At 31.5% G+C, this 25,932-nt stretch overlaps 1 protein-coding gene across 2 annotated transcripts in view; it reads left to right on the top strand.

Annotated features, from left to right (window-relative positions):
• Positions 1–23,360, top strand: part of LOC134725151 (TBC1 domain family member 16-like) — a 61,986-nt gene extending 38,626 nt beyond the window's left edge. For both annotated transcript variants that reach the window (XM_063588729.1, XM_063588728.1), the window contains 7 exons: positions 10,319–10,483; positions 12,899–13,047; positions 14,956–15,090; positions 17,012–17,198; positions 18,192–18,289; positions 19,026–19,254; positions 19,603–23,360. In XM_063588729.1, coding sequence (XP_063444799.1) covers positions 10,319–10,483; positions 12,899–13,047; positions 14,956–15,090; positions 17,012–17,198; positions 18,192–18,289; positions 19,026–19,254; positions 19,603–19,809 — 1,170 coding nt within the window. In that variant the 3' untranslated portion in view covers positions 19,810–23,360. The remainder of the gene's footprint in view (positions 1–10,318; positions 10,484–12,898; positions 13,048–14,955; positions 15,091–17,011; positions 17,199–18,191; positions 18,290–19,025; positions 19,255–19,602) is intronic.
• The last annotated feature ends 2,572 nt before the right edge of the window (positions 23,361–25,932 follow it).

Here is a 25,932-nt window from a genome sequence, read left to right on the forward strand (position 1 = left end):
ACCCTTTTTATTCAAAATTACAATCCATTAAATAAGAAAAACAAGGCTGCTGTGATTATGACTATGTTATTCTGTGTCGATTATTTGTTTTATTTTCAAAATTCAAGTGTACGCCCATGCGTTTTGACGTAAACGTAGCTAGGCGCATGTCAGTGAGACCGCATCTCAACATCTAAAAAAGACAAACTGACCATAGATAAACAATTTAACATTTAACATATGCCTTGGAGAGATATACATCGAGAACCAACTGAAGGGATACAACCACTGTTAAGGTTCTTGATTTGGTACTAGGACTTTGGTTTTGTTGGAATAACCATTTTATGACAATTATTTACAATAAAAAAAAGATGTGGTATGATTGCCAATGAGACAACTCTTCACAAGAGATCAAATGACACAGAAATTAACAACTATAGGTCATGGTACAGCCTTCAACAATGAGCAAAGTCAATACCACATAGCTATAAAAGGCCTCAAAATGGCAAATGTAAAACAATTCAAACGAGAAAGAAAACACATTTTTTGAACGTTTCATTGCATTGTAAGATGGCCACATCAAACTAAACTCAGATACTGGTTATTTAGGAATCTACTAGAGAACTTCATATTAATCAGCTATAATAAATCTCTAATACAACAAATGCTATCATGATTTATAGTTAGCTTGTTCATGTGATAATGTAGTTACTGATAGTTATAAATGATAGAGTTTCACTTAATCGATAGACTATAATTTATTTGGCTTTTTAACTATTTTGATCTGAGCGTCACTGATGAGTCTTATGTAGACGAAACGCGCGTCTGGCGTATTAAATTATAATCCTGGTACTTTTGATAACTATTTACACCACTGGGTCGATGCCACTGCTGGTGGACGTTTCGTCCCCGAGGGTATCACCAGCCCAGTAGTCAGCACTTCGGTGTTGACATGAATATCAATTATATGGTCATTTTTATAAATTTTCTGTTTTCAAAACTTTGAATTTTTCGAAAAACTAAGGATTTTCTTACCCCAGGAGTAGATTACCTTAGCCGTATTTGGCACAATTTTTTGGAATTTTGGATCCTCAATGCTCTTCAACTTCGTATTTATTTGGCTTTTTAACTATTTTGATCTGAGCGTCACTGATGAGTCTTATGTAGACGAAACGCGCGTCTGGCGTATTAAATTATAATCCTGGTACTTTTGATAACTACTATTATTGCAGTTTCCTGTATTGCTATAATTAATCTAGTTTAAGAATTATGAAGTACAAATATATTGCTTGCTTAAAAAAAAACAATAGTCGGAAAAGAACTTTTCAACTTTTAAAAATTTGAAATTTAATATATTATTCGTCAAGTTTATAAATAGCTAGGAGGATGGGAAGTTTGAAATACTACTATGTCTCAGATTGGTGTCATAAAATAGAACCTTAACTTTAATTTACTTAAAGATTTGTTAAAAAAATGGAAGCTATTTTGAATACAATGTGTGACAATTAAAAGTTCCTTATTTTCCACTTATTTCCATTGCATGAAAAATAAATAAAAAAAACTAACCCCCTCCCCCCCCCCCCCCCCCCCCCTTTTCATAAGAAAATTTGGTTGATTATATAGGGAATCATTGAAGCATGACTGGAGCGGGCCCCCTCTTAGGTCAGTCAGCGCCCCCCCCCCCCCCCCCAATCCCTCCCCCCCTTAGGTAAAGTTCTGGATCTGCCACTGGGATATACATAAAATCCTTGCCAGAACATTGAGCAAAAGAATAAATATCGATATGGAGGATATATTTCTGTAGAAAATGTTTTATAATGGACATAAGAATTATGATAGATCCATGAACACAAAAATCTGGCATAATGACCTTGCCAGTTCTAGGATGCAGTGATCTAGTCTGCATATTTAATGTTAAAAAAATGTCTGAAATAAGCCAATTCCAACATAAGTTTTTTTAATTACAGAAATTTGGAGTATGATTATTGTAATCAGACTCATAATTCAACCAATCGAAATGCTGGATTTGGTGTTTCAAGCAGCATGTTCAGTTTTATAACAGAGAGCCTTAAGGACTTGCTCTTTTTTTTTTAACTTATTAGAATCTGTTATGAAATTAAGCAGAAGCTTGTATATATTTTGGCTTTGCCTTATATATATATTCAATTTCTTTCACGTTAGGTGAAAACTTTCCAATTGGCAACCTGATTTATTGGATACGTTTATAATATTGCATTGATAATAAGCTTTTGAGCATGTATTAATATTAAATGAGGTAATTCTTTAGTTACAATAATAGTCTTACTCTTTATTTTTGTAATCTTAACGATCAACAAATTTCCCAATAGAAATATTACTCTGTTTGCTCATAATCTCCACATGCATGTTAACAATTAAACTACAATGTTTTTGTTGTTGAGACCCGTGTGTCTCTCTTTAGTGTAATATCAATAACAAGAACGAAAAAAAGTTATTTTACGAGGACGCAGCAAAACCTTTATTGCTATTGTAAACGAATCTCAAATTAATATCCATCACTTCACAAGCATTTCATTTATACGTTTAATGGTCGTCAATACTTTAGATTGGTTAATATTTACAAAAAATCAATTTTTTGCAATAGAATCGGCACATTATAAATGATATGAAAACATCGTAAATTTTTATAAATTTTATTGTGTTAGTTATCTTCATTTCCTGTTTAACAAATTACATTAATAGAAGTGTAGTGGAAATTCTCTTTCATTACCGCTTTGATGAATTATTCATGCTAAAAATGTATTTTGGTGCCATCAAAATAATACAAAAAGATAGAAGATACGACATCAATTGCTATTTTCCTGTTATATATATACCGGTATATATTTCAGCGTAATTGCATCAATATTGATAATGGATGTGTTTAGTAGATTATTAGCAAACACAAGCTTATTAAGGACATTTTCAACCAATATCTATTATTTCTCAATAATGCTTTATAAAGCTTTTTTTGTCACATTTGTATATGATATACAAATCACTACCAGTAATTTGTATCCACAGTGCAAATAAGTCTTATATTATTCATGCTGTCTTTTGTTTACGTTGAACACAAAATACAGTACTGAACCTACTGATACGTGACACTCTCCATGGCATTATCTACTAACACTTAAGTTCCTGGTTTGATCCCCATTCCTGGCAAAAATTTTAGAGACTGAATTTTCTGCTCTCCCTTGACAACAATTTGCGATTATGGTCTTTGAAACGGGGATAATTTGTCGGAAGGCGAAGATAAATGGCTGACCTGTGTTAAGAAAGAGCCACATCTCTTGCATGTAAAAGACACCCTTGTAGATTTCGAAAAAGAGCAGGCTATAATGCTGCTTCAAGGCAGCTCTCGCCCCCACGAATTGGGAAGACATTAATTGCAAATTATCTTGTTTCCCAATCCACCATAAATAAATATGTTTAAACTAATTATCTTTGAATCATATTCATTACTGAAATTTGTCATATTTGTTGTTGTTTTTTTGTCTTGCCTGCATTGGCGTTGCTGTACGAAACTTCAGCGGTTTAACAAGCTTTAAACTGGATGTACGTAAACCCACTAATTTGTGTGGAAAATGCTTGTATGAAGTCAGATATATGACAGTTGCTTTTCATTAGTTCTTTTGGTTGATAACCGGAATTTTGCATTATAAAATCTTTCAAGAATTGCACACATACTATAATGGGTGCAATTCTTGAAAGATTTTATATAGAGAATAACCATACATTGTCTCGAAATATCAATGTTATTTGTACAAGGCTAATAGAAACAGGTAGAAAGTGAGGCTGTGCTGAGCATTTCTACCTGTTTTGCGCCGAGTACAAATAATAGTTATATTCCGAGGCAATGTATGGTTATTCTTTATATACTGCAATTTCTATTACTGTTCAAAATGAAGTATTTAGGGTAAAAACCGTCATTCTTTTATTGTGAGTGGACAATGTTAAATTGCCGCGAACCTGTATGCTTTATTTACGTCATAAATAAAACTGTACTGAAAAGCATTGTCAACGTCATAAACAAAGTGATATATGGTCAGTGACTGTATATGACATATAAATATACAGTCAATGCAATTTGACTGCTCAAATAGCACAGCTGCAGTATATAAATTTATATCATAATGATAGATTTTTATTATTTGATCTCTTGTGAAAAGTGTCTCAGTGGCAATCATGCCTTATCTTCCTTTTTTATGTTTTTTGTTTGAATTTTACAGCACAAAAGAGTGAGTATTTGTATCACCCCCCTACTAAAAAGTAAAGGTTTGAAGGGAGATATCTTAAAATGTTTACCTTTTATTTTGGTTGTTGAATTTTTATTATTTTTGGTTTTGTTATAACATGCAGTCTCAATTATTTTAAAACATGTTAAATAGGAAATAGTCAACTTCTTTTAATGTCTCCCTCTTAAAATGTGACTATGACTGCAGTTCTGCCATCTTTTCATGAAGCAAATGCATGAGATTTGGTCAAAATTGAAAAGATCAAAGATAAAAAAACGATAGATTCAAGGAAAATGCAGCAAAAAAAGCATGAACATGCATGAGTCTCAAGCTAAATGCATGAGACTTGTTAGCCCTGTCACTGTTTTGTTAATTTTAGGACACATAGAAAATCAAGGATAATTTTTGAAATATTTGTATGTAGTTGATTAATTAAGACTGCATAGAAATTTGTTAGTTGTCCATATTTACCTTCTGTTGTGTTTCATGTTGATAAAAGTTTTGTTTAAAGGCTATTTTATTGGTAGGAAGTGAAATAGTTTTGAAAAAAGTAGTATTTGTATTTGTATAGCTGTGGTGTCAGCAGCTCATATCATCACATTTTGTTTCCTGAATTGTAAAAGGGATTGTATATAGCATTCACCTTGTGTGTCCAATCAAATTGTGCCATTCAAAAGATTTTGAAATTTTCATCAATATATTATGACTGTCCTTATTGTAAAATTCAGCCCTTCAAATTTATTATAATTTAATCAAGTTTTTAAAAAAAATTGTAAAAAAGTTTAAAATGATAATTTATTCAAATTTTGTTTCCTTTTATATTTACCACACTTGCAATTTGTTGAATAAAACGTCCAAAATCAGTTTATTTATTGAATATGCATGAACAAAACCTTATCAAGATAATTGAGATTTCCAAATATTTTTCCCTAAATTGAATTCATGCACTTACATGTTTACCTCCCTTGAGAGCTCAAGAAGTATATCAAAGTATGACTAAACTCACAATAATGGCTGCTGACTACAATCATATATTGGATCATAGGGTTTTATGGTTTATTGACATATAACTGTCATTTTATGGTTTGATTTCAATATATCATCATCTAAACTGAACCATTAATGTTGTATTCGATATAACATTAGTACATTTGTAAAGCCATGTAATATATAAAAACATAAAACATTCTACTATTATTTAGCCAAATTATATGTAATATATCAGAACATTAATCAATCTAATACAGTATTTTAGCAAAATGATGCTCATTTTTATTATCTCACCTGGCCCGTAACCTGGCACAATGGGCCAACTGAAAATTTTTCATCACTTGGTGTCCTTCATCTGTAATCATTGTCTGTCATCTTCATTTGTGGGGACAACATCAAAAGTTCAATGTAGGATAAAAAACTTAATTCACATAGTCTTTTCACTGACTCCCCCCCCCCCCCCTCTTAACTTAATTTGGGAAAAAATGATTTACCAATAGGGATATATGTAAAAATCAATTTTAGATATACAAAACTTGCAGAATTTTAACCCCCACCCCCAAACTATTTGATATAAGTTTTTTTATCCTTCATCGAATCTTCTGATGTCTTCCCTAACTTTTACAAAAATCTTCTCCTCTGAAACTACTGAGACAAAGGAGTAGGTCTAGTAAGACCCCTTTTTGGCCCCAAAATATAGTAGTTTTACAAAATTGTTAAGTTGTAAACTTTTAGTTATTTATTGGACAGTAGAATGCTTCTGCTTCATAAATATGGCTGTTTTTGACAATACAATGCACAGATATCAGGTACTAGCACCATAAAGTCATGCTAAATTACTGAGATCTTCACAATTCTAGCATTTTAGTTAAATTTTAGACGGAAGTGACTGTATTTGTGTTCATCCTCTATATTGAAATGCAAGCTGTATTTTATGATAATACATATAGTATATAAAGGTTGAGGATGAACACGGATGCGGCACTTCATTTTTGACAAAAACAATCTGAAAAGTTAAATTTTTCGGCATATTTGGTAGATTTTTCATATTTGAGCTTGAATTGGAGTGTATTAAATGATTAATTAATCAGTTAAAATCCTAAAGAGTCTTATTGAATCTAATGAAATAGACACTTTAGTGTTTAAAAAGAGGTCAAATTCTTTCTTCAGATGAACTTGACATTTGAGACCAAAATCGGTCCTTACCGGACCAAAAATTAGACATAGGGGTAAAATGCAGTTTATGGCTTCTATTTTGAAACTTAAGCATTTAGAGCAAATCTGGCATGGGGAGAAAATGTTCATCAAGTAAAGCTTCCTAAACCAATAAAAACTGAATGCCACTAAATAGCACAATATTGTTGAATGTGACATTAAATACCAGTCAACTAGTCAATCAATCAATACAATTGGATGAAATATACAGTAAAATTGAGAAATGAAATGGGAATGTGTCAAAGAGACATCAACCCGACCATAGAAAAAATAACAGCAGAAGGTCACTAACAAATCTTCAATGTAGCGAGAAATTTCTGCACCCGGAGGCGTCATTCAGCTGGCCCCTAAACAAATATATACTAGTTCAGTGATAATGAACACCATGCTTATTTCCAAATTTTAACACAAGTAACTAAATATAAAAAAATACAAGACTAACAAAGGCCAGAGATATATTTGTTATAAAGTCTTAAGAGGTTTGTACATTTTGTCATTTGCAGAACTGAAAATAATGCGATTATTGGAATGACAGTTTGATACAGTTTTCAACTAATATCCCTGATAAATTTATCGGTGAAAGGTTGATAATAACAACTTACAATCAAAACTTCTTAGGTAATTGCTCGACTTTTCTTTAAAAAAAATTCTCTGTTGTTTCCAATTTGTCCGTGTATAAACGACAATCAAAGCTCCTTTGTAAATCACATGACTACAAGTAAATTTTCTTGTCATGTTCAATTTGTCAATTGTTTGGATGTATAGAAGATGGTTGTTACCAAAAAATTGCGCGGGTAATTGTATGACACTGTTGCTTCATTAGGACCAATTGTCTGGTAATTACAGAATTCTTTAGTTTGAAGTGAGTAAATCACATGAATTTTCCACTCGTCTTAGAAAATTATTTAACAGTAATTTGATCTGTTTTTTGTTCTGTTGCTTTGACAATTATTCTGGTTTTTATTTACAATATTTGAGAAAAAGTATTAGAAAAATCATTATTATGGACAGTATCAATGGATTCAATATGTGACAGTCGTAAGACAGTTTTAATGGAATTTACTCCAATGTGTTATTAAGTGTATTGGATATTTTGCATTGCCAGTTTTTCCTTGACACAAGGTCAAGTTGCTAAAAGACATCGGTCCTCGGTTATTTGAATACCGGTGCGGTATATCATTTTCAATTAACCAGGGTATCTTGGTGTAAATAAGATAACCCTCATGGGAGTATCTTGTACAAGTTGCTTAATCTTATTCTGAAGAGCACCTTCAATCACCCCTGGATTCTATTTGGTTTTGGGTAATACTCTTTATTAGCTCACCTGGCCCGAAGGGCCAAGTGAGCTTTTCTCATCACTTGGCGTCCGTTGTCGTTAACTTTTACAAAAATCTTCTCCTCTGAAACTACTTGGCCAAATTAAACCAAACTTAGCCACAATCATCATTGGGGTATCTAGTTTAAAAAAATGTGTGGTGTGACCCGCCAAACCAACAAAGATGGCCGCCATGGCTAAAAATAGAGCATAGGGGTAAAATGCAGTTTTTGGCTTATTACTCAAAAACCAAAGCATTTAGAGCAAATCTGACATGGGGGTAAAATTGTTTATCAGGTCAAGAAAACTGCCCTGAAATTTTCAGATGAATCGGACAACCCGTTGTTGGGTTGCTGCCCCTGAATTGGTAATTTTAGGGAAATTTTGCTGTTTTTGGTTATTATCTTGAATATTATTATAGATAAAGATAAACTGTAAACAGCAATAATGTTCAACAAAGTAAGATTTACAAATAAGTCAACATGACCAAAAAGGTCAGTTGACCCCTTTAGGAGTTATTGCCCTTTAAAGTCAATTTTTAACCATTTTTCGTAAATTTTATATTTCTTTTACAAAAATCTTCTCCTCTGAAACTGCTGGGCCAAATTAATCCAAACTTGGCCACAATCATCTTGGGGTATCTAGTTTAAAAATTGTGTGGCTTGACCTGCCAAACCAACCAAGATGGCCGACATGGCTAAAAATAGAACATAGGGGTAAAACACAGTTTTTGGCTTATAACTCAAAAACCAAAGCATTTAGAGCAAATCTGACATGGGTTAATATGTTAATCAGGTCAAGATCTATCTGCCGTGAAATTTTCAGATGAATCAGAGAACTTGTTGTTGGGTTGCTGCCCCTGAATTTGTAATTTTAAGGAAATTTTGCTGTTTTTAGTTATTATCTTGAATATTATTATAGATAAAGATAAACTGTAAATAGCAATAATGTTCAGAAAGTAAGATTTACAAATAAGTCAACATGACCAAAATGGTCAGTTGACCCCTTTAGGAGTTATTGCCCTTTAAAGTCAATTTTTAACCATTTTTCGTAAATTTTATATTTCTTTTACAAAAATCTTCTCCTCTGAAACTGCTGGGCCAAATTAATCCAAACTTGGCCACAATCATCTTGGGGTATCTAGTTTAAAAAATGTGTGGCGTGACCTGCTAAACCAACCAAGATGGACGACATGGCTAAAAATAGAACATCGGGGTAAAACGCAGTTTTTGGCTTATAACTCAAAAACCAAAGCATTTAGAGCAAATCTGACATGGGGTTAATATGTTAATCAGGTCAAGATTTATCTGCCGTGAAATTTTCAGATGAATCAGAGAACCTGTTGTTGGGTTGCTGCCCCTGAATTTGTAATTTTAAGGAAATTTTGCTGTTTTTGGTTATTATCTTGAATATTATTATAGATACAGATAAACTGTAAACAGCAATAATGTTCAGTAAAGTAAGATTTACAAATAAGTCAACATGACTAAAAATGGTCAATTGACCCCCTAAGGAGTTATTGTCCTTTAGATTCAATTTTAAACAATTTTCATAAAAGGAGTAGGTCCAGTAAGACCCCTTTTTGGCCCCAAAATATAACAGTTTCACAAAATTGTTAAAATGTAAACTTTTAGTTATTTATTAGACAGTTGAATGCTTCTGCTACATAAATATGGGCTGTTTTTGACAATACAATGCACATATATTGGGTTGTAGCACCATTAAGTCATGCTAAATTACTGAAATCTTCAAAAATTCTATCATTTTAGTTAAATTTTAGACAGTTTCCGTGTAAAACGAAAGTGGGCCGCATTTGTGTTCATCCTTAATATTGAAATGTAAGTTGTATTTTGTGATAATATATGATATATGTAAAGGTTTTGGATGAACACAAATGCGGCCACTTAAACTAATTGAATCAAGTGAAATAGACACTTAAGTGTTTAAAAAGTGGTCAAAATCTTTCGTCAGATGAAACTGAAAATTGAGGCCAAAATGAGTCCTTACCGGACCTACTCCTTTGTAAATTTTTACTACCGGTAACATTTTTCACAGAAACTACTGGGCCAAGTTCATTATAGATAGTGATAATTGTAAGCAGCAAGAATGTTCAGTAAAGTAAGATGTACAAATGTACAAACACATCACCATCACCAAAACACAATTTGTCATGAATCCATCTGCTTCCTTTGTTTAATATTCACATAGACCAAGGTGAGCGACACAGGCTCTTTAGAGCCTCTAGTTAATACAACCACAAAAAAAGTTGTCAATTTTTTTCAATTTTGCCGTCGTAAAGTGGTATCACCTCGTCATCATTAGCGGTGTTGTCCAAAGACATTTATTTCCAGCCAATAATTTTAGTAAAAGTAAATAGAAATCAATGAAATAATGTGGGAAACCAATTTATGAAACCATATTTTGTGATACATACCCTAAATCAGTTCCCAATATAGTAATTTTAGAGTTGTGTGGCTAATTCTTGCAATTCCTGGTGAATTAATTGGGAGTATCATATAAAGTTATGTAAAAAATGTTTGATTGAGTTTTCAATATTTTACAGAGTAAAGAATCGCGGCCCTACAAGCAGTTTCTAATAGTACGACCCCAGCTAACTGATGACCAATGCCACCCAGAGGAAGGGGTATATAGTATGGTGGATGATGAGATGTGGAAGAGACATATGATTGTAGACGGACAAATAGAGGAAGATAATCAATTAAGAAAGGTACATTTACATGTCTATGGGGGTTATATCTCTGGTTGGGGTCAGGGAAGGGGTTTATAGTATGGTGGATGATGAGATGTGGAAGAGACATATGATTGTAGACGGACAAATAGAGGAAGATAATCAATTAAGAAAGGTACATTTACATGTCTATGGTGGTTATATCTCTGGTGGGGGTCAGGGAAGGGGTTTATAGTATGGTGGATGATGAGATGTGGAAGAGACATATGATTGTAGACGGACAAATAGAGGAAGATAATCAATTAAGAAAGGTACATTTACATGTCTATGGTGGTTATATCTCTTGTGGGGGTCAGGGAAGGGGTTTATAGTATGGTGGATGATGAGATGTGGAAGAGACATATGATTGTAGACGGACAAATAGAGGAAGATAATCAATTAAGAAAGGTACATTTACATGTCTATGGTGGTTTTATCTCTTGTGGGGGTCAGGGAAGGGGTTTATAGTATGGTGGATGATGAGATGTGGAAGAGACATATGATTGTAGACGGACAAATAGAGGGAGATAATCAATTGAGAAAGGTACATTTACAAGTCTATGGTGGATATCTCTCTGATTGGGGTTATTCAGGGTCACGCTACAAGTTTAAAATTGAAGATAAATTATATTATCTGTGGATTCATTCATTTTTGTGGGTACTGATTATTGTGAGTTGAAGAAAACTTGTATATTCATGAATATTTAATTTAGAGGTTTTGGCAAGGTCTGCATTATAACATTCTATTTGCTATTTTGTTGAATATTTAATCTCATTGTTCCCCTATACCCACAAACTTCAGGAAAATTAATATCCAACGAATATTAATGAATGAGTAGACATGATAGATAATATTAAAACAACTTTATTTTACCCACAATTTCATCATGTTACAGTGCTTTTACATAAAGGACTTTAATTTACCCATAATTCCTTCATATTGCAGTGCTTTTATATAAAGGACTTTAAATTACCCACCATTCCTTCATATTGCAGTGTTTTTATATAAAAGATTTTGATTTACAGCTTTTCCTGATTGAAAATCTACGCTCAGTCGATGAAATTCAATTCTCCAAAGATTGATGCAATAAAGTTTCATTGTACCGTCTGCTAGGAGCAAGATAAATAGCCTGTAGAAATGAGATTTTAGCGCTTTGATTGAGTCAACAAGTGCTACAAACCACTATCTCAAACTTAAATAACAGCACACAGCAATGTCCAATTTATTCTATTGGAATCCATGGTTATTTGTGTGAAAATTACACTAAAGTGTACCCTGAAGGAATTACCTGACAAATTATACAGTCATTGTTTTAAAATTATTGCTGCATTGACACATTGGTTCTGTTGGAGTGTATGTATTCTTAAAAGGTTTATATTCAGTTCTGAGAAAGATAAATTTGATTTTTGACACCTGTCTGTATGTTTTTCTAATGATTTATGTTTTTCTAATGATTTATGTTTTTGGTAAATTGAAGTTTTTTGTGTGTCATGGTCAAAGAGTGGCTTATACTTTTTGGTTCTCTAATCTGCAATTCTTTAAGGTCTTATTAGTAATGAAAAACATGGTGGATGAGACTCCAAACAAATATCCTACCAACCTTTTTAGTTAAGGCGATTTGGCTCTTTTTATAACATGCAGAATATCTGAAAGTGTCCCCTGTAGAAACTGGTTTACCATGAACCCTAAGGTGTAAATTTTACAGCATTTAATCAAAGACACATGTGTGTAGATTTTTTAAGTTGACAAACAATAAATTTGGGTTATGTGGAAAGGGTTGTTATATGGTTTCATAACTGTAACTGACCATGTACTTTCTAAACAGACCAGGAAGTAAAACACAAATATTCTGTCAAACATCAGTAATTTTGGATATTTTGGCAAATTTTGGAAAAAGCACATTATAAGAATGTTTTCAACAGAATGTCTACAAATGATTTTTGAAATTGGCAAATTGTAGTAAATCATGTTCAAATTTTATATATTCTTTTAATCATTTCTATTGTTTCCAGTATTGTAATGTTTCATTACATTCATTGATAATCTAATCTGTAAAATTGAACATATTGTAGAATATGTGATAAAATTTCTTCATAAATTCTTTTAACAAAATATCTTTATTGTCATATAAATATAATTAGTTTGAAAAAAGAAAAACAAACCAAAAAAAACATTTAGCAAAGAAATAACAAATCTATAAGAAATGACCACATGGAAAAATTTACAAAATTGAGAATGGAAATGGGAAATGTGTCATTGAGACAACAAACCGTCTACAGAGCAGAAAACAGCTCGAGGCAACCAATGAGTCTTCAAACAGCAAGAAAATCCCGCACTTTGAGGTGTATTTCAGTTGGTCTCCTGTCACCATCAGTTCTGATATATTGTATCATTTTTATTTTTATGTTTTTCAGCACATATTTTTTGGAGGTTTAGAACCTGGTCTACGACATGAAGCTTGGCCTTTCCTTCTCCATTACTATCCCTACGACTCAACGTTTGATGAAAGAGAGCACATTAGAAATGACAGATACATAGAATACCAAAATATTAGAAAACAAAGGTATTGATTTTTTTTTATTAATTCAGTGCTTAACTTTGATTCAATTATTTTCATGAGAACTAATTTTCATGGATTGAGGAAAAATTCTATTTTCATTGATTTTTTATTTCTCAGTCTAGCAAAGGTTTATATACATGTGTATAAAAAAAAATATACTTTGTTAGATTCGTTAAACTATACTATACCTATTAAAATGGTTCCCAACACTTTAACTAAAACAAATTTGGCTTGTTTAATTTTCTTAAAATTTTGACAAAGTATTTACTTTGACCCTTTGACCAAAATATCAAAATATCAAAAAATTTGAACCAACCGTTTTATCAGAAAAATTACACTGATTATATAGCAGTTTGACAAAAACTTATTTTTGATATTTTGATATTTGTTAAGCTTTATTTTCCCTTAACAACACAATGTCATTAAAACGTTTAGCTGATTTTACAGAGTTATCGCCCTGTAGTGTTGGGTACCACCTTAAGATAGCAACAAAAAATGGGACACCACTAAAATTAATGAATTTGCAGTATGCAATTTTAATAAAAACAGAAAAATGATTTAACTTCTCTGATGTTGTTTGGAAAGCATCTCCATTGAATGTTCTTTGTCAAATTCAAATTTTCAATGAAATTTGTCAAAAATGTTTTTTTGTAGTAATCTGTCAAAGTTGGAACATGAGGTTTTCAAGCTTGCTCCGCAAAGCTACGTCCTTGCTTAATTGACATACTGGTTGAATACTTGTGATCTGAGAAGTTTATTGGGAACCATTAATGGTATCTAAATGATATTTGGTATGCATTGGATTAGCATTGGTACATATAATTTCCATTGAGATTATTTGACCCTGTCCCCCTAGTCATGTTTAACTGACTTTGAAACTTTTGCTTAATCTACCTGTATGTTGTAGTTTGTGATCAGGTCAGATTAAGGGGAACCATTAGTGGTAGGTCAATGATGTTTGGTATGCAGATGTATTAGGTGTGGCACATCTCATTTCCTTTAATAAACAAGTATGGTCACTGTACAGCCTTCAACCATGAGTAAGGCTCCGCTCATACTGCATTTGATCTAATTGTGTTTTAAGATTTAATGATATCTGAAGGCTTTAATGATGAAAACATTAGCATAGCCCAAACTTTTCTTACACAGCATAAAACTATAGAAACTACTCTTTGATTTTAAGCTGAATTTGCCTTTGATAATGTTGGCAATAATTGACAATTGAATCCAGGCCTATTGTTAACAAATCTAAATAATGAATTTAACACCTGCTTAGTTTTCGATTTTAAAAGACTAGTCAAACATTTATTTTATTATGTAATCTTCAGCTGTGATTTTGTCTTTGTTTTCTTTTCATCAAAAGACATGCTTTCATTTTGAGGCCTTATAATGCTTTGTGGTAAACAAGATTATACTTCATACTAAATAATCCATTTTCAAATAATTATGTTTCTAATTTAGGTTATAATGAAGTCTTTTGAGCCTAAACATCACTTGTGCTTTGGAAAGAAACATAATATTTTATTAGCTTTACAAAGTTTGTCTGTCGATTTGAAAAGAATAAAAGAACATCTTTTGAAAACTAGACCTGAATTATTGTATGTTCTATATTAGCTACTGTTTGTCTGATTTACATTAAACAACTACAAATAATAAAACCCCCCAATCACTACAAACTTAAATAAATAGCTGAAGTAAATTATTTCTCCATCTTTTAACTTTCTTGAAGAGTTATTTATCTTCCTTGTAATGAATTTATGGTTTGCTTGTTTCCAATTCCTCATCAGTCAGAATTCAATTAGGACATTCTTTTTCCATGCTTTTCTTATGTTTTGCCTTATTTCACACGTTTCAACTTAGAGTTGATATTAGATTTAAACAAATAATATCGTCCACATTTTTTTTTTATAGAGAATCAATGAATGATGAAGAACAAGAACAATTTTGGAGAAGAATTCAGTCAACCGTAGAGAAGGATGTAATCCGTACAGACAGGAGTCATAGTTATTTTAAAGGGGAAGACAACCCAAACATAGAAGTTTTACAGTAAGTAGCTGCCTCTTGTTTTAAGGTGGTTCATAACACTACAAGGAGATAAATCTATTAAACTCAGCTGAATGTTTAATCACATGGTATTGTTTAGGAAATACTAAGCATCTCAATGATGTTTGGCAAACTGCTATAAATCTAAAGAAATTCTCAAATAAAGTGTGTAGTTTAAGTTTTCATATATATTTATCAAAGGGTCAACGTAAATATTTTGTAATAATTTTATGAAAATTAAAGGTGTAAAATTAATTTTAGTCAAGGTGTTTCGTACCACCTTAAAGGTATTTGACTTTTAAGATGACAAAAAAACATGATTGAATTTAATATTCAAGGTTGCACTTCTGTAAATATAGATGATGCAATTTCCCTTTTGCGATTAAAACTGTGCCACTTTTACTATAAAGTTTTGTTAATTATACCCATGATTTAAAAAAGGGGGGTATACTGTTTTACCTCTGTCTGTCCTTCCGTCAGTCCGTCCGTCCCATGAATATTTTTCGTCGCATTTTTCTCAGGAACTACAATACAAGGATTTCTGAAATTTGGTTTCAGGGTTTATCTAAGTCAGTTATCCCGTGTGATGTGTTTTCAGATTGATCACTTGACAACTTCCTGTTTACCAAACACTTGTATGATTTTACACATGATAGCCAAGTTGAAATTTTCGTCACATTTTTCTCAGGAACTACAATACAAGGATTTCGGAAATTTGGTTTCAGGATTTATATTAGTCAGCTATACCGTGTGATGCGTTTTCAGATTCATCACTTGACAACTTCCTGTTTACCGAACACTTGCATATTTTTACACTATTAATATTATCCACTTGCGGCAGGGGTATCATCAGTGAGCAGTAGCTCGCAGTTTCACTTGTTATGTCCTACAATTGAAAGTTGATATGCACTACTATTCTATTCAAAGCTCAAAACATAGGGCTGTTCAACATATTTTCAACATTCATATGCCCCAAACTTCTAAGAGTTTTAATTTATACTAAAATTCTGTACTATCCCTACATTCACTTTGGGTCTTCCTCAGAATCCAATTTTCTTCGCTACCATGTGTTTCTATACTGGTAACATTCCAAAGTTATGTCTCTATGAGTTGAAACAAAGAGATCATATCTAGGAATCAGTATGTAAATAAAATAAATTATCGCTATTTTACGAATTTTCCTTTGATCTTAATGACTGATAATTTCCTTTCTCAGCGCAGTCGAGTGATATGAAAAATTATTTCTAGAAACATGGGGAGCATGTGCATTGTCAATAAAATTAACAATGTCTTCATAGGTAAAATAGTGATAAACAGATTATCATTGGTCATTCCAACTTGATTGCTTTTCTGACTTCCACCAAACTGGCTCAAGCAAGAAAGTCAATCTCGTTGAGAGGATAAATGATAACCTCTCCCCCAAAAAAAAAAACTGCTTTAAATTTTTACTTGAAAATACAGGAATTATTTAAATGATTATGTATCAATTTTGATAATGTTTTCATATGTTAATCTTTGTTATGAAGAAATTGTGTGGTGCATTGCGAGTGGAGTGTGAGGGCCTCAAGGGAGAATAGTGTTTGTACTAATTGAGCATACCCTCGTGAAATAAAGATTATTATTATTATTATTGATTATAACAAGGAAATGCTGTTTATCAGTAATGCTTTCTAAATTTAAAATGTGAGTTTTTGTTTTATTGCGAAACATACCCATTTGCAATTTTTATAATGTTGAAAAGACCACAATAAACCCCTGAATTAACAGTATATTTATCTGTGTACCATATTCACCGTAACAAACGACAAACCCTTATTCCGTATGCAATAAGTCATCACAATTGAGAAACTTTATTTATCATACAAAGAGAGATAACTCCATTCCTTTGACATGCTTGAGTAAAATAATTTATATTTTCATTCAGAAATATTTTATTGAACTATGCAGTTGCAAATCCACAACTTGGCTACACACAAGGAATGTCTGACCTTTTGGCACCAGTCTTGGCAGAGATCCAGAATGAGGCTGATGCATACTGGTGCTTTACGGGTCTGATGCAGAGGACGTTATTTGTCAGTTCACCAAAAGACAATGACATGGATAAACAATTGGTATGCATTAAGATTGGTCATTGCTACATAAAAAGTTATACAATTGGTATGCATTAAGATTGGTCATTGCTACATAAAAAGTTATACAATTGGTATGCATTAAGATTGGTCATTGCTACATAAAAATTATATATTATTTCAGCATTGAGCAATTATTATTGGTCCTGAAGACACCACACTTGATGGCAAAACCAGAATAAACTCTTACTAAACAATAATTGATGGATGATGATGTATTTGTTATTATTTTCAAAATTATTAATTAAGAAATAATTGATGCAAGCTATACTTTATTGTAGTTTTAACATGGGTAGGCATTATATTTGTGATTATTTTTTGCCCAAGGGATAGTGAGGGCTAAAATAACACGAACATAATACCTATCCATGTTAAAACTACAATGAAGTAAAGATTGCATCAATTATTTCGATTCTGATTAGGACAATTGAGGTTATTTTTATGTCCAATGTTTATAAGTGTAGATCGTTTGTTTAGGCTCTTCCATGACCCTCCCTTTTTAGATTGCAAACAAGCAAACGACTGGAAATGTGATTTTTCAAAGGGAGGAGTTTTGAACAGCCAGCATGAATGATTGTTGTATCTAAGTCAAATATGTCAATTTCAAATTGCAACACGTTACAGTCATACTAAATGAATAGTATCAACTTGTCATGCTTGAGCATTATTTAAGAGGTTGGAAGTGTTTTAATTTAATTAAATTATTAAATGCATGCCAATTTGATAAGATTCATTATTCTGCAGTACCCCTAGTCAATATACGCATATGAAAACAAATTTTATTTGATTTAGTGCATGGGTTTATTCACAGAAAGTTGATACTGTCTTTTTAACCATACTAATGATACATTTTTAGATTTAATTATATTGTCCATAATTTTGTGTTACAAAATGAGCTCTGATATATTTTGTTCTTCAACTATACAATGCAGATATTATTTAGATTTTTTAAAAAGGAGCACTTTTTTATTTCAGAACTACCTGAAAGAATTGTTACGGTTGATGCAATCTGATTTTTATTACCACTTAAACCGACTTGGTGAAGATGCTATGGAACTTCTGTTTTGTCACAGGTATGGCTTATTTTTGTCAAAATACATTAGATCCTAAACTATTCAACAAATAGGTTATAAGTTTTAAACACCTGCATGTTGAAGGTGCATTTGATTCCAATGTTAATTGATTCAGATTGTCAGTTTTACTTCCTTATGTCGGTTGTTCTCTCAGACACTCTTCATACCCATAGCCAGGGGGGGTTCATGGGTTTCCGACGAACCCCCCCCCCCCCTTTAAAACAAATAAGCACTGTTAAAGTCAATGTTCTGTTCAGATTGTGACTGTTAAAGTCGAGTTGTGAGTCCAACGAATGACTTGGACATTCCTGGCTACGGGCCTGCTCTTGTTTCTTCCACAAATTAAACTAAAATTCAATTAAAATTAAACTGAAATTAAACTGAAAATGCCATGGCTAAAAAAAAAACAAAAAAGACGGACAGACAATTATAGTACACAAAACATACCATAGAAAACTAAAGACTTAGTAACATTAACCCCACCAAAACATTAGGGTGGTCTAAGGTGCTCATGAAGGGTAGGCAGATACTGCTCCACATGTGGCACCCATTGTGTGACTCATGTAAGTACAAACACAGTAATAAGTCTAAATAGGTAGAAAACATTTAGGAAAAAGGGACCTGATACAATATTATAATTCCAAATACAATGATTACCAATAGTTGTACTAACAATTTACTTAAATTTACTACTTAGTATATAATGAATTAATTCATGCAGTTGTTTATTCAACAGGTGGATTTTATTATGTTTCAAAAGAGAATTTCCTGAAGTGGATGCCTTGAGAATTTGGGAGGCCTGTTGGTCACATTATCAGACTGATTACTTCCATTTGTTTATCTGTGTTGCCATAGTGAGTATCTATGGTGATGATGTCATTGACCAAGGACTTCCTTCTGACGAGATACTTCTACATTTCAGCAGTCTAGCCATGCACATGAATGGGGATCTTGTGCTCAGAAAGGTAAATGCTAATTTAGTTTAAAGATTTCTTATTGGATTGTAAAATTCATGATTTAATTGATGCAAGCTGCAGATTTCTTTTCTTTGCCATTTATGTTGTCTGCTCTATGGTCCGGTTGTTGTCGCTTTGACACATTCACCATTTCCTTTCTCTATTTTATATGTTATGTAATTTAAGCTCAATCGCAAAGATTTATGAACTGCTGTTATGAAATTTGTTTTAAAATTCAAATTAGATAACAATACTGTTAATTTGATTCAGAGTAATGTTTGGCCTGTTATCAAAAGATGTTTCCTGATGCAATGAAGAATTCATAGATAATTTTGAATTATTTGTTCTTAATTTCAGGCAAGAGGATTGCTACATGACTTTCGTCAGATACCAAAGATACCATGTACCCTACATGGACTTTGTTCTCTATGTGGACCAGGAATGTGGGACAGTGGCCATGTACCTATTGTGGAATGTGCTGGTAATCATGTCGATGGTGTTTGCCCTTACCATAGCAACCCAACGTCACCTACTCATGTTTTACACAGTATGGCAGGACAGTGATTGCTGACAAAAAAGCTAATTAATCCGCTGCCAATCCTAAAATTACTGGAACTTGACTCATTCTAACATGAAATTAAGTTTTTTGTTCATCACTTCAATGTTTTTAAATTATGTTGCAATATTTGTTTTATTTTAGGGTATTTTTAGTGCAATATTATTTTTAATGCCTTGCCTTATTAGTATATTTCTATTAGCACACCATTTTGCATGAGGTCAGACTGAAAGAAGAGATATATTTGATAAGGTCAAACTTTTACAAGTTGTTTTGATATTATGTTGTGAGTTAATTAATTCACGGTATACATAGCACATGTTATGTTGCAAAAAGTTGGTGACTATTTTGTTCTTGTCCTGAATTTGCATTTTAAAGAATAATTAGGTTAAAACAATGAGGTAGATATAGTTTTAAAATCATTATTAGTGGTTTTCTGACATTCAATATTAGTGAATTGTCTGCTTCTGTATTTAGTGAATTGCCTCCCTTCATTTTTAGTGAATTTCATTTTAAGTAAATTGTCTCCCTTCATTTATTGTGAATTTCATTTTAAGTCAATTGTCTCCCTTCATTTTTTGTAGTCTAGACAGAATTTGATTAAGTGTTCATTTTTGAATATCATTTTCATATAAAAAAAATGTTATTAGTGTTTCACCTGTTAGACAAACATTGTACAGAAATATTTGTATAAAAAAAATGCACAACTTGGTGCTAGAATTCATTATAAAATACATCTTTATGATATACATGTTCATGTCATAGTGTTGTTGTTACACATATTTAACTCATTGATCATCACCTATCAAGAATTCTAGTTAAATGCTTTCAAGGATATAATGTAAATCCTTAACACTTATTATTTGTATGTATGTTGCCTTCTACAATGATATAAATGAGTATATTGATATTAAAGTTTGTGCATTTTGGGGAGGGGGAATTATTTATAAATGTGATATTATGTTTAAAATTGTAATTCTCCAGTGTTAACATCATGGGGATCTACTGTAAATTGTTTAAAAGGGGTACATTCCTGCCAACTTTTCAAAAAGCCAATGGGGGGTTTTACTTGCAAGATGGCTCATATAATCCTACAAAACCTTCAAGGGGGCCTTCAATTATATTTTAATGTTGTTTTTTTGGCTTCTTCATACTTTTACAACCCCATAGCCATTGTAAAATTAATTGCTTTGTTTAAAATTGTGGACCAAATAGCTCTATCAAAATTTCCATTTGGGAGCCTCCATGGGGGAAATCCCCCGCAAATAGTGACAGTTGGCAGGTATGGGGGTATAATAGGCAAAATATATGTTATTCACTATCTAGAATTGAAAATTTTGTTTAATTACCACAATAAAATAAAACACCTTTAGAGATAATTTCTTAATGATTGTAGATTCAAACTTTAGTTGAGTTGCTTGTTATGTTTGTTTAAAAATTTGCTCAAGTTTTGTTATTAAGAATGACATCTACACACTATGTAAGAAATCTTAGTTAAACCTGTATAGTTAAATTTGATTATTGATAATGTCCAATTATATCCAAATATAATGTATACAGGTTTGACTCCTCATATTTATATTGCATGCATATGGCAATCTTAATAACAATGTGTAATGCAATATTGTTATACAAACAAAGCAAACAAGCCAACTATAGAGGGTAGGAAGGAACTTTCAAAATATCCCTACAATCAAGAACCATTTTTTTGCATAATAGTAATAGAATTATACAGAAAAAAGACCAATGACCACATTTTTTTAGATTATTTTGCAAAATGGTAATTATGTGAGAATCATACAGAAAAAAGACCAATGACCACATTCAATAATTAAACTTCCCTTCCTTCCACATGCATTTTAATGGAATAGCCCTTACCATAAATGTTGTGTTTTTCAGTGTAATTTTGCCAGGCTGGTGTATACCCTGTTAATAACAAGAATCTCTCGTTTAATATTTTACTTATTCCTTATTCCTGTGATAATATAAAGAGTAATATAAGATATTTACTTTAAAGTATATTTATTTATGTTGTACTATTTTACTTACTTTTTTTTAAGGCATTCCATGTACTTGTTGCTTATTTGCAGATTAATCGAATGATTTTTACTTATTTGATAACTCAAGAATAAATTTGATAGTTATTAATTGAGTTTGTTTATATATTATTATCTAAAATTTGTCTAAAATACAAATTAAATACTGACCTTTTATTACTGGTTCATGTGTTTTAATAAATATGGAACTTTTGTAATTCTTATAAATATTTTAGTATGCTATGAATAATGTGAGAGGGTTTTAGTCAACTTGGTTGAAATGAATTCAGCAGCTAATGCCCTTTTAGTAGAGGAACTTGTAAAAAGGTATTCTCTGCCATTTAATTAATCATTCAAATACAGTCTATATTTTTGGAAAGATTACCCCCAAAAACCATTATACATTTTCAAACATATTAAGTTATTTACAATCAAGTGTAATTGTAGCATGTTTTAATTTGCTTGCATTTTATATTATTTTAATGTTCTTCAGAATTGATGATTATTTGCAATCTCCTTGAATAATTCTGCTTTAGATTTTTTTGTTACATAATCTATATTGTACACAAAAAACTTCTGATAATAAATTAATCTAACATATTAACTTCTAAACACATTGTAACCTCACATTTTTAGGTGCAATATTCTTGTTTTTTATGGAAAGGCATTTCTTCTTTTTTTTGTTTTACAGATTTACAATAGGGCACTCTAATTTTAGATCCCTTCGTCAGTTTATTCTATCACCGCCTCACATTCTTATTAATAATTTTTTTTAGAAAGGGACATGATGCCATTAGAGACTTTATTTTGCATAATTTTTTTGAAAAAAAGGTTAACTTTACACAGGCTTCTTAGTGAAGATAATGCAGCCTAAGAAGGAAAATGAATTATTTTATTCTGCAGAGTCAACCTAATAATAGAAATTGTCACATGACAAACAATGTCCAGTTTGTACAATTGAACTTAAATCTGAATATCATGTTATAATTGTTATTTGTCAAGTTTTATTCTATTCAATGGTGTGTTGTAATCTTGATACAGATGGACAATTTCTCATTTCAGAATCTTATGCATTCTGGGTAATATTTTCAACAGCTTTCACCAAAATGATATGATTGGTTTAAAACAACCTGAACAATTGAATTGGAATCAACGATGTACTATTATTATTTTTTTGATGTATCAACAATGAGATAACACATAGTCCTTTAGATTCTAAAAAGGCCAATTATTATGTGAAAAGATAATCTGTAAATGATCTTCTTTGTGTTTTATTATTGAAAATAAAATATTAAACTTTTTCTTTTAAAGCAATCTCATGTTTAAACATGAATCTTCATTCCAGGCATTTTATTTACTTATTTATTTTTACAGAGTATATGGTTGTAACAACATTCTCAATGATCATTTGTAGTGATATGTATTATATGAATCATGTTGTTTGGTCATACAATGACTATATATTTATCTGTTAATGTTTTATTGATTATATGTAAATGTAAATAAACTATTGTTTATTTGAAGAGATGGCATTATTTTACTCTTTAACCTGATTGGTATGACACAGACTGTAAACAACAAATTGCTGTACTATGCCTCAAGGTTCTGCATTAGCTTGATATTTGGTATATACAAAATCAAAAGTTTTGCTTGTCTGGATTTTGGCATGCTATTTCTCATTGTCATATGGACGTCAACAGATACCTAACGTCAGCCAAATTTCATTAAGTTTCTTTCTTTTTGTAGCAATTGTTGTGGAAGTTGTGGCATTTGGATATAGAAAATTGCTTCAAAAATCAGTTGTCCATACTTTTTAACAAACCTACATGGCCTATAAGGCAATGTTAGTTTTTGCAATAACTGTGTTCTTTGTTAAAACCCATTTATAAAATTTTCTACTCTGAAGTTTCGAGTACAAAGTAAATCACAAAAATACTGAACTTCCAGGAAAATTAACAAAACAAAGTCCCTAATCAAAAGCCAAAATCAAAATCTCAAACGCATCAAACGAATGGATAACAACTGTCATATTCCTGACCTGTTACAATCATTTTCTTATGTAGAAAATGGTTGATAAAACCTGGTTTTATTGCTAGCTAAATCTCTTAATTGTATGACAATCAAACTGTCACCAAGATTTGTCTGAATGTTAAAGGAAAAACATATTACAAAAATACAAAACTCCACTGCAAATTGAAAGAAAGGAAGTCAATAAAACTGACAAATTCAAGAGAAATACATCTTCCATTCCTAACCAAAGAATATGGTGGTTAAACCTGGTTTTATAGCAAGCTGAACCTCCTACTGGAGTGACAGTTTTGTATGGTTCTGTTGTATCGTAAAAATGTGGTGAGCAATTTAAACAAACATAACTGGTAAATGTGACAATAATTGGGAACAAGCAGCCAACAATGTTCAAACATACAGATCAAGTATTATTCAGAAATAATAAATTCAATAGTTAGAGTTAATGTTCCTGAAATGATAATTTATAGTTAAGGGATTTCAGATTTTTTTTTTCAGTTAAAAGTTGACAATATGTCTTCTTTACAAAATGATCAATTATATTAATATTCAGGGGGAAAAAAATCTATTATTTCAGAAGTATAAATATAAAAACTGAATGTGACTTTATTTCTGCTTACCTATATGTGTTACCATAACCTTCGATTTGTTTGGGTTTGTTTTATATTCTTCTTGGTTTCATGAAATACTCCTGCTATTTGCACTGAAAAAATATATTTCTTCTTAGTAGATCGTTACAAATTCATCTGAAATGTTTGAATGTCATTAATGTACTTTGTATGTATTCAAGCTATTATTTTGATACCGAGAACTGGTCCATCTTTAAGTATGGCTGTGATGATGCTTCTTTTTCCAATTATAAATTGAAGTTGAAAGTTCTATTATAACCGAAAAGATAACACCACCACCAAATTTATAAAAATCAATTTGAGATCGGTAGCTCTAGCTTGGTCAATATCCCTAAAAGTTGTGTGTTAGTAAAAAAAATCTCTGTGTAATGGACATCTTTCAATTTTAACAATTGGCTGAACATAACCATTGGTGTTGATTTGGAAAGTAAAGGAACATAAAATAAATGTATAAAAAACTACGGAGTAATTAACTGTGTTCAATGTATAAAACTTCCAAAGAACTTATTGTGTTAAAAAGGGTTGTCGGAGTATTCAAATTCACAGAAAAAGTAATCTCACTCCGTTCCCTGAAATTTAACCACTTATGTGAAAATGTCTCAGCTTCAAAACGAGCCATCATACATATCTAAGTTTACAATATGGACTGAGCTACAGAATAAAACGTTATCATTACCGCCTATTGAGAAACAATAGCGAAATTTAACCAAGCTGCTATACTCGATGAACATATGAATAGCTAAAGAAGAAGCATTGGTAACAAAAACCTAATGTTTTTTTCCATAACTACTCCACCCTGTTATGGAATACATCTAATTGTACCTCTTTTACTAAAAATTAACAAAACTAACCACGTTTTTACTTGTTTCCCAATGATAATTTCAAAGGACTTTCAAATAGTTATAACACTATGGTCTTTTTAAACTGAACTTTTATTCAGATATATAACGTAACATTATAAGTGAGGAATTCGATACATTTTTATTGCACACTACTAATTTTGAATAATCCACTACATATTTATATTCTTAACCGTTCTATGTTATCGCAGTAGGTCATGTTGAACAAAACTATATTAGTCTTAAACATTTATTGACACGTTGAAATATAGCTACACAATGCTTCACATAAACCTTTATGCCTACTTGCATACAATCTTTTCAACAAACTCAACTGATTAATACCTTGAGTACTGAATTAATTTGCAGGCAAGTATTTAATTTTTCCATTTTTTCCATTTTTTTTTATTAATAACGTGTTTTTTTTTTTAAATTGTATCACTTTTTATGTTGGATATTAAAGCGAAATATAAATATACACAAAGTTCGATTTACCACAACTACCGAATTTGGGATCATTTAAACCACGGTACCTGCACTAGCCAGTGTAGACGACAAACGCTAATGCAAATTGTATGTGCATTACCAGAATTCGATGAGGA

Source organism: Mytilus trossulus, chromosome 7 (assembly GCF_036588685.1).
Source record: "Mytilus trossulus isolate FHL-02 chromosome 7, PNRI_Mtr1.1.1.hap1, whole genome shotgun sequence".
Lineage (NCBI taxonomy): Eukaryota > Metazoa > Mollusca > Bivalvia > Mytilida > Mytilidae > Mytilus > Mytilus trossulus.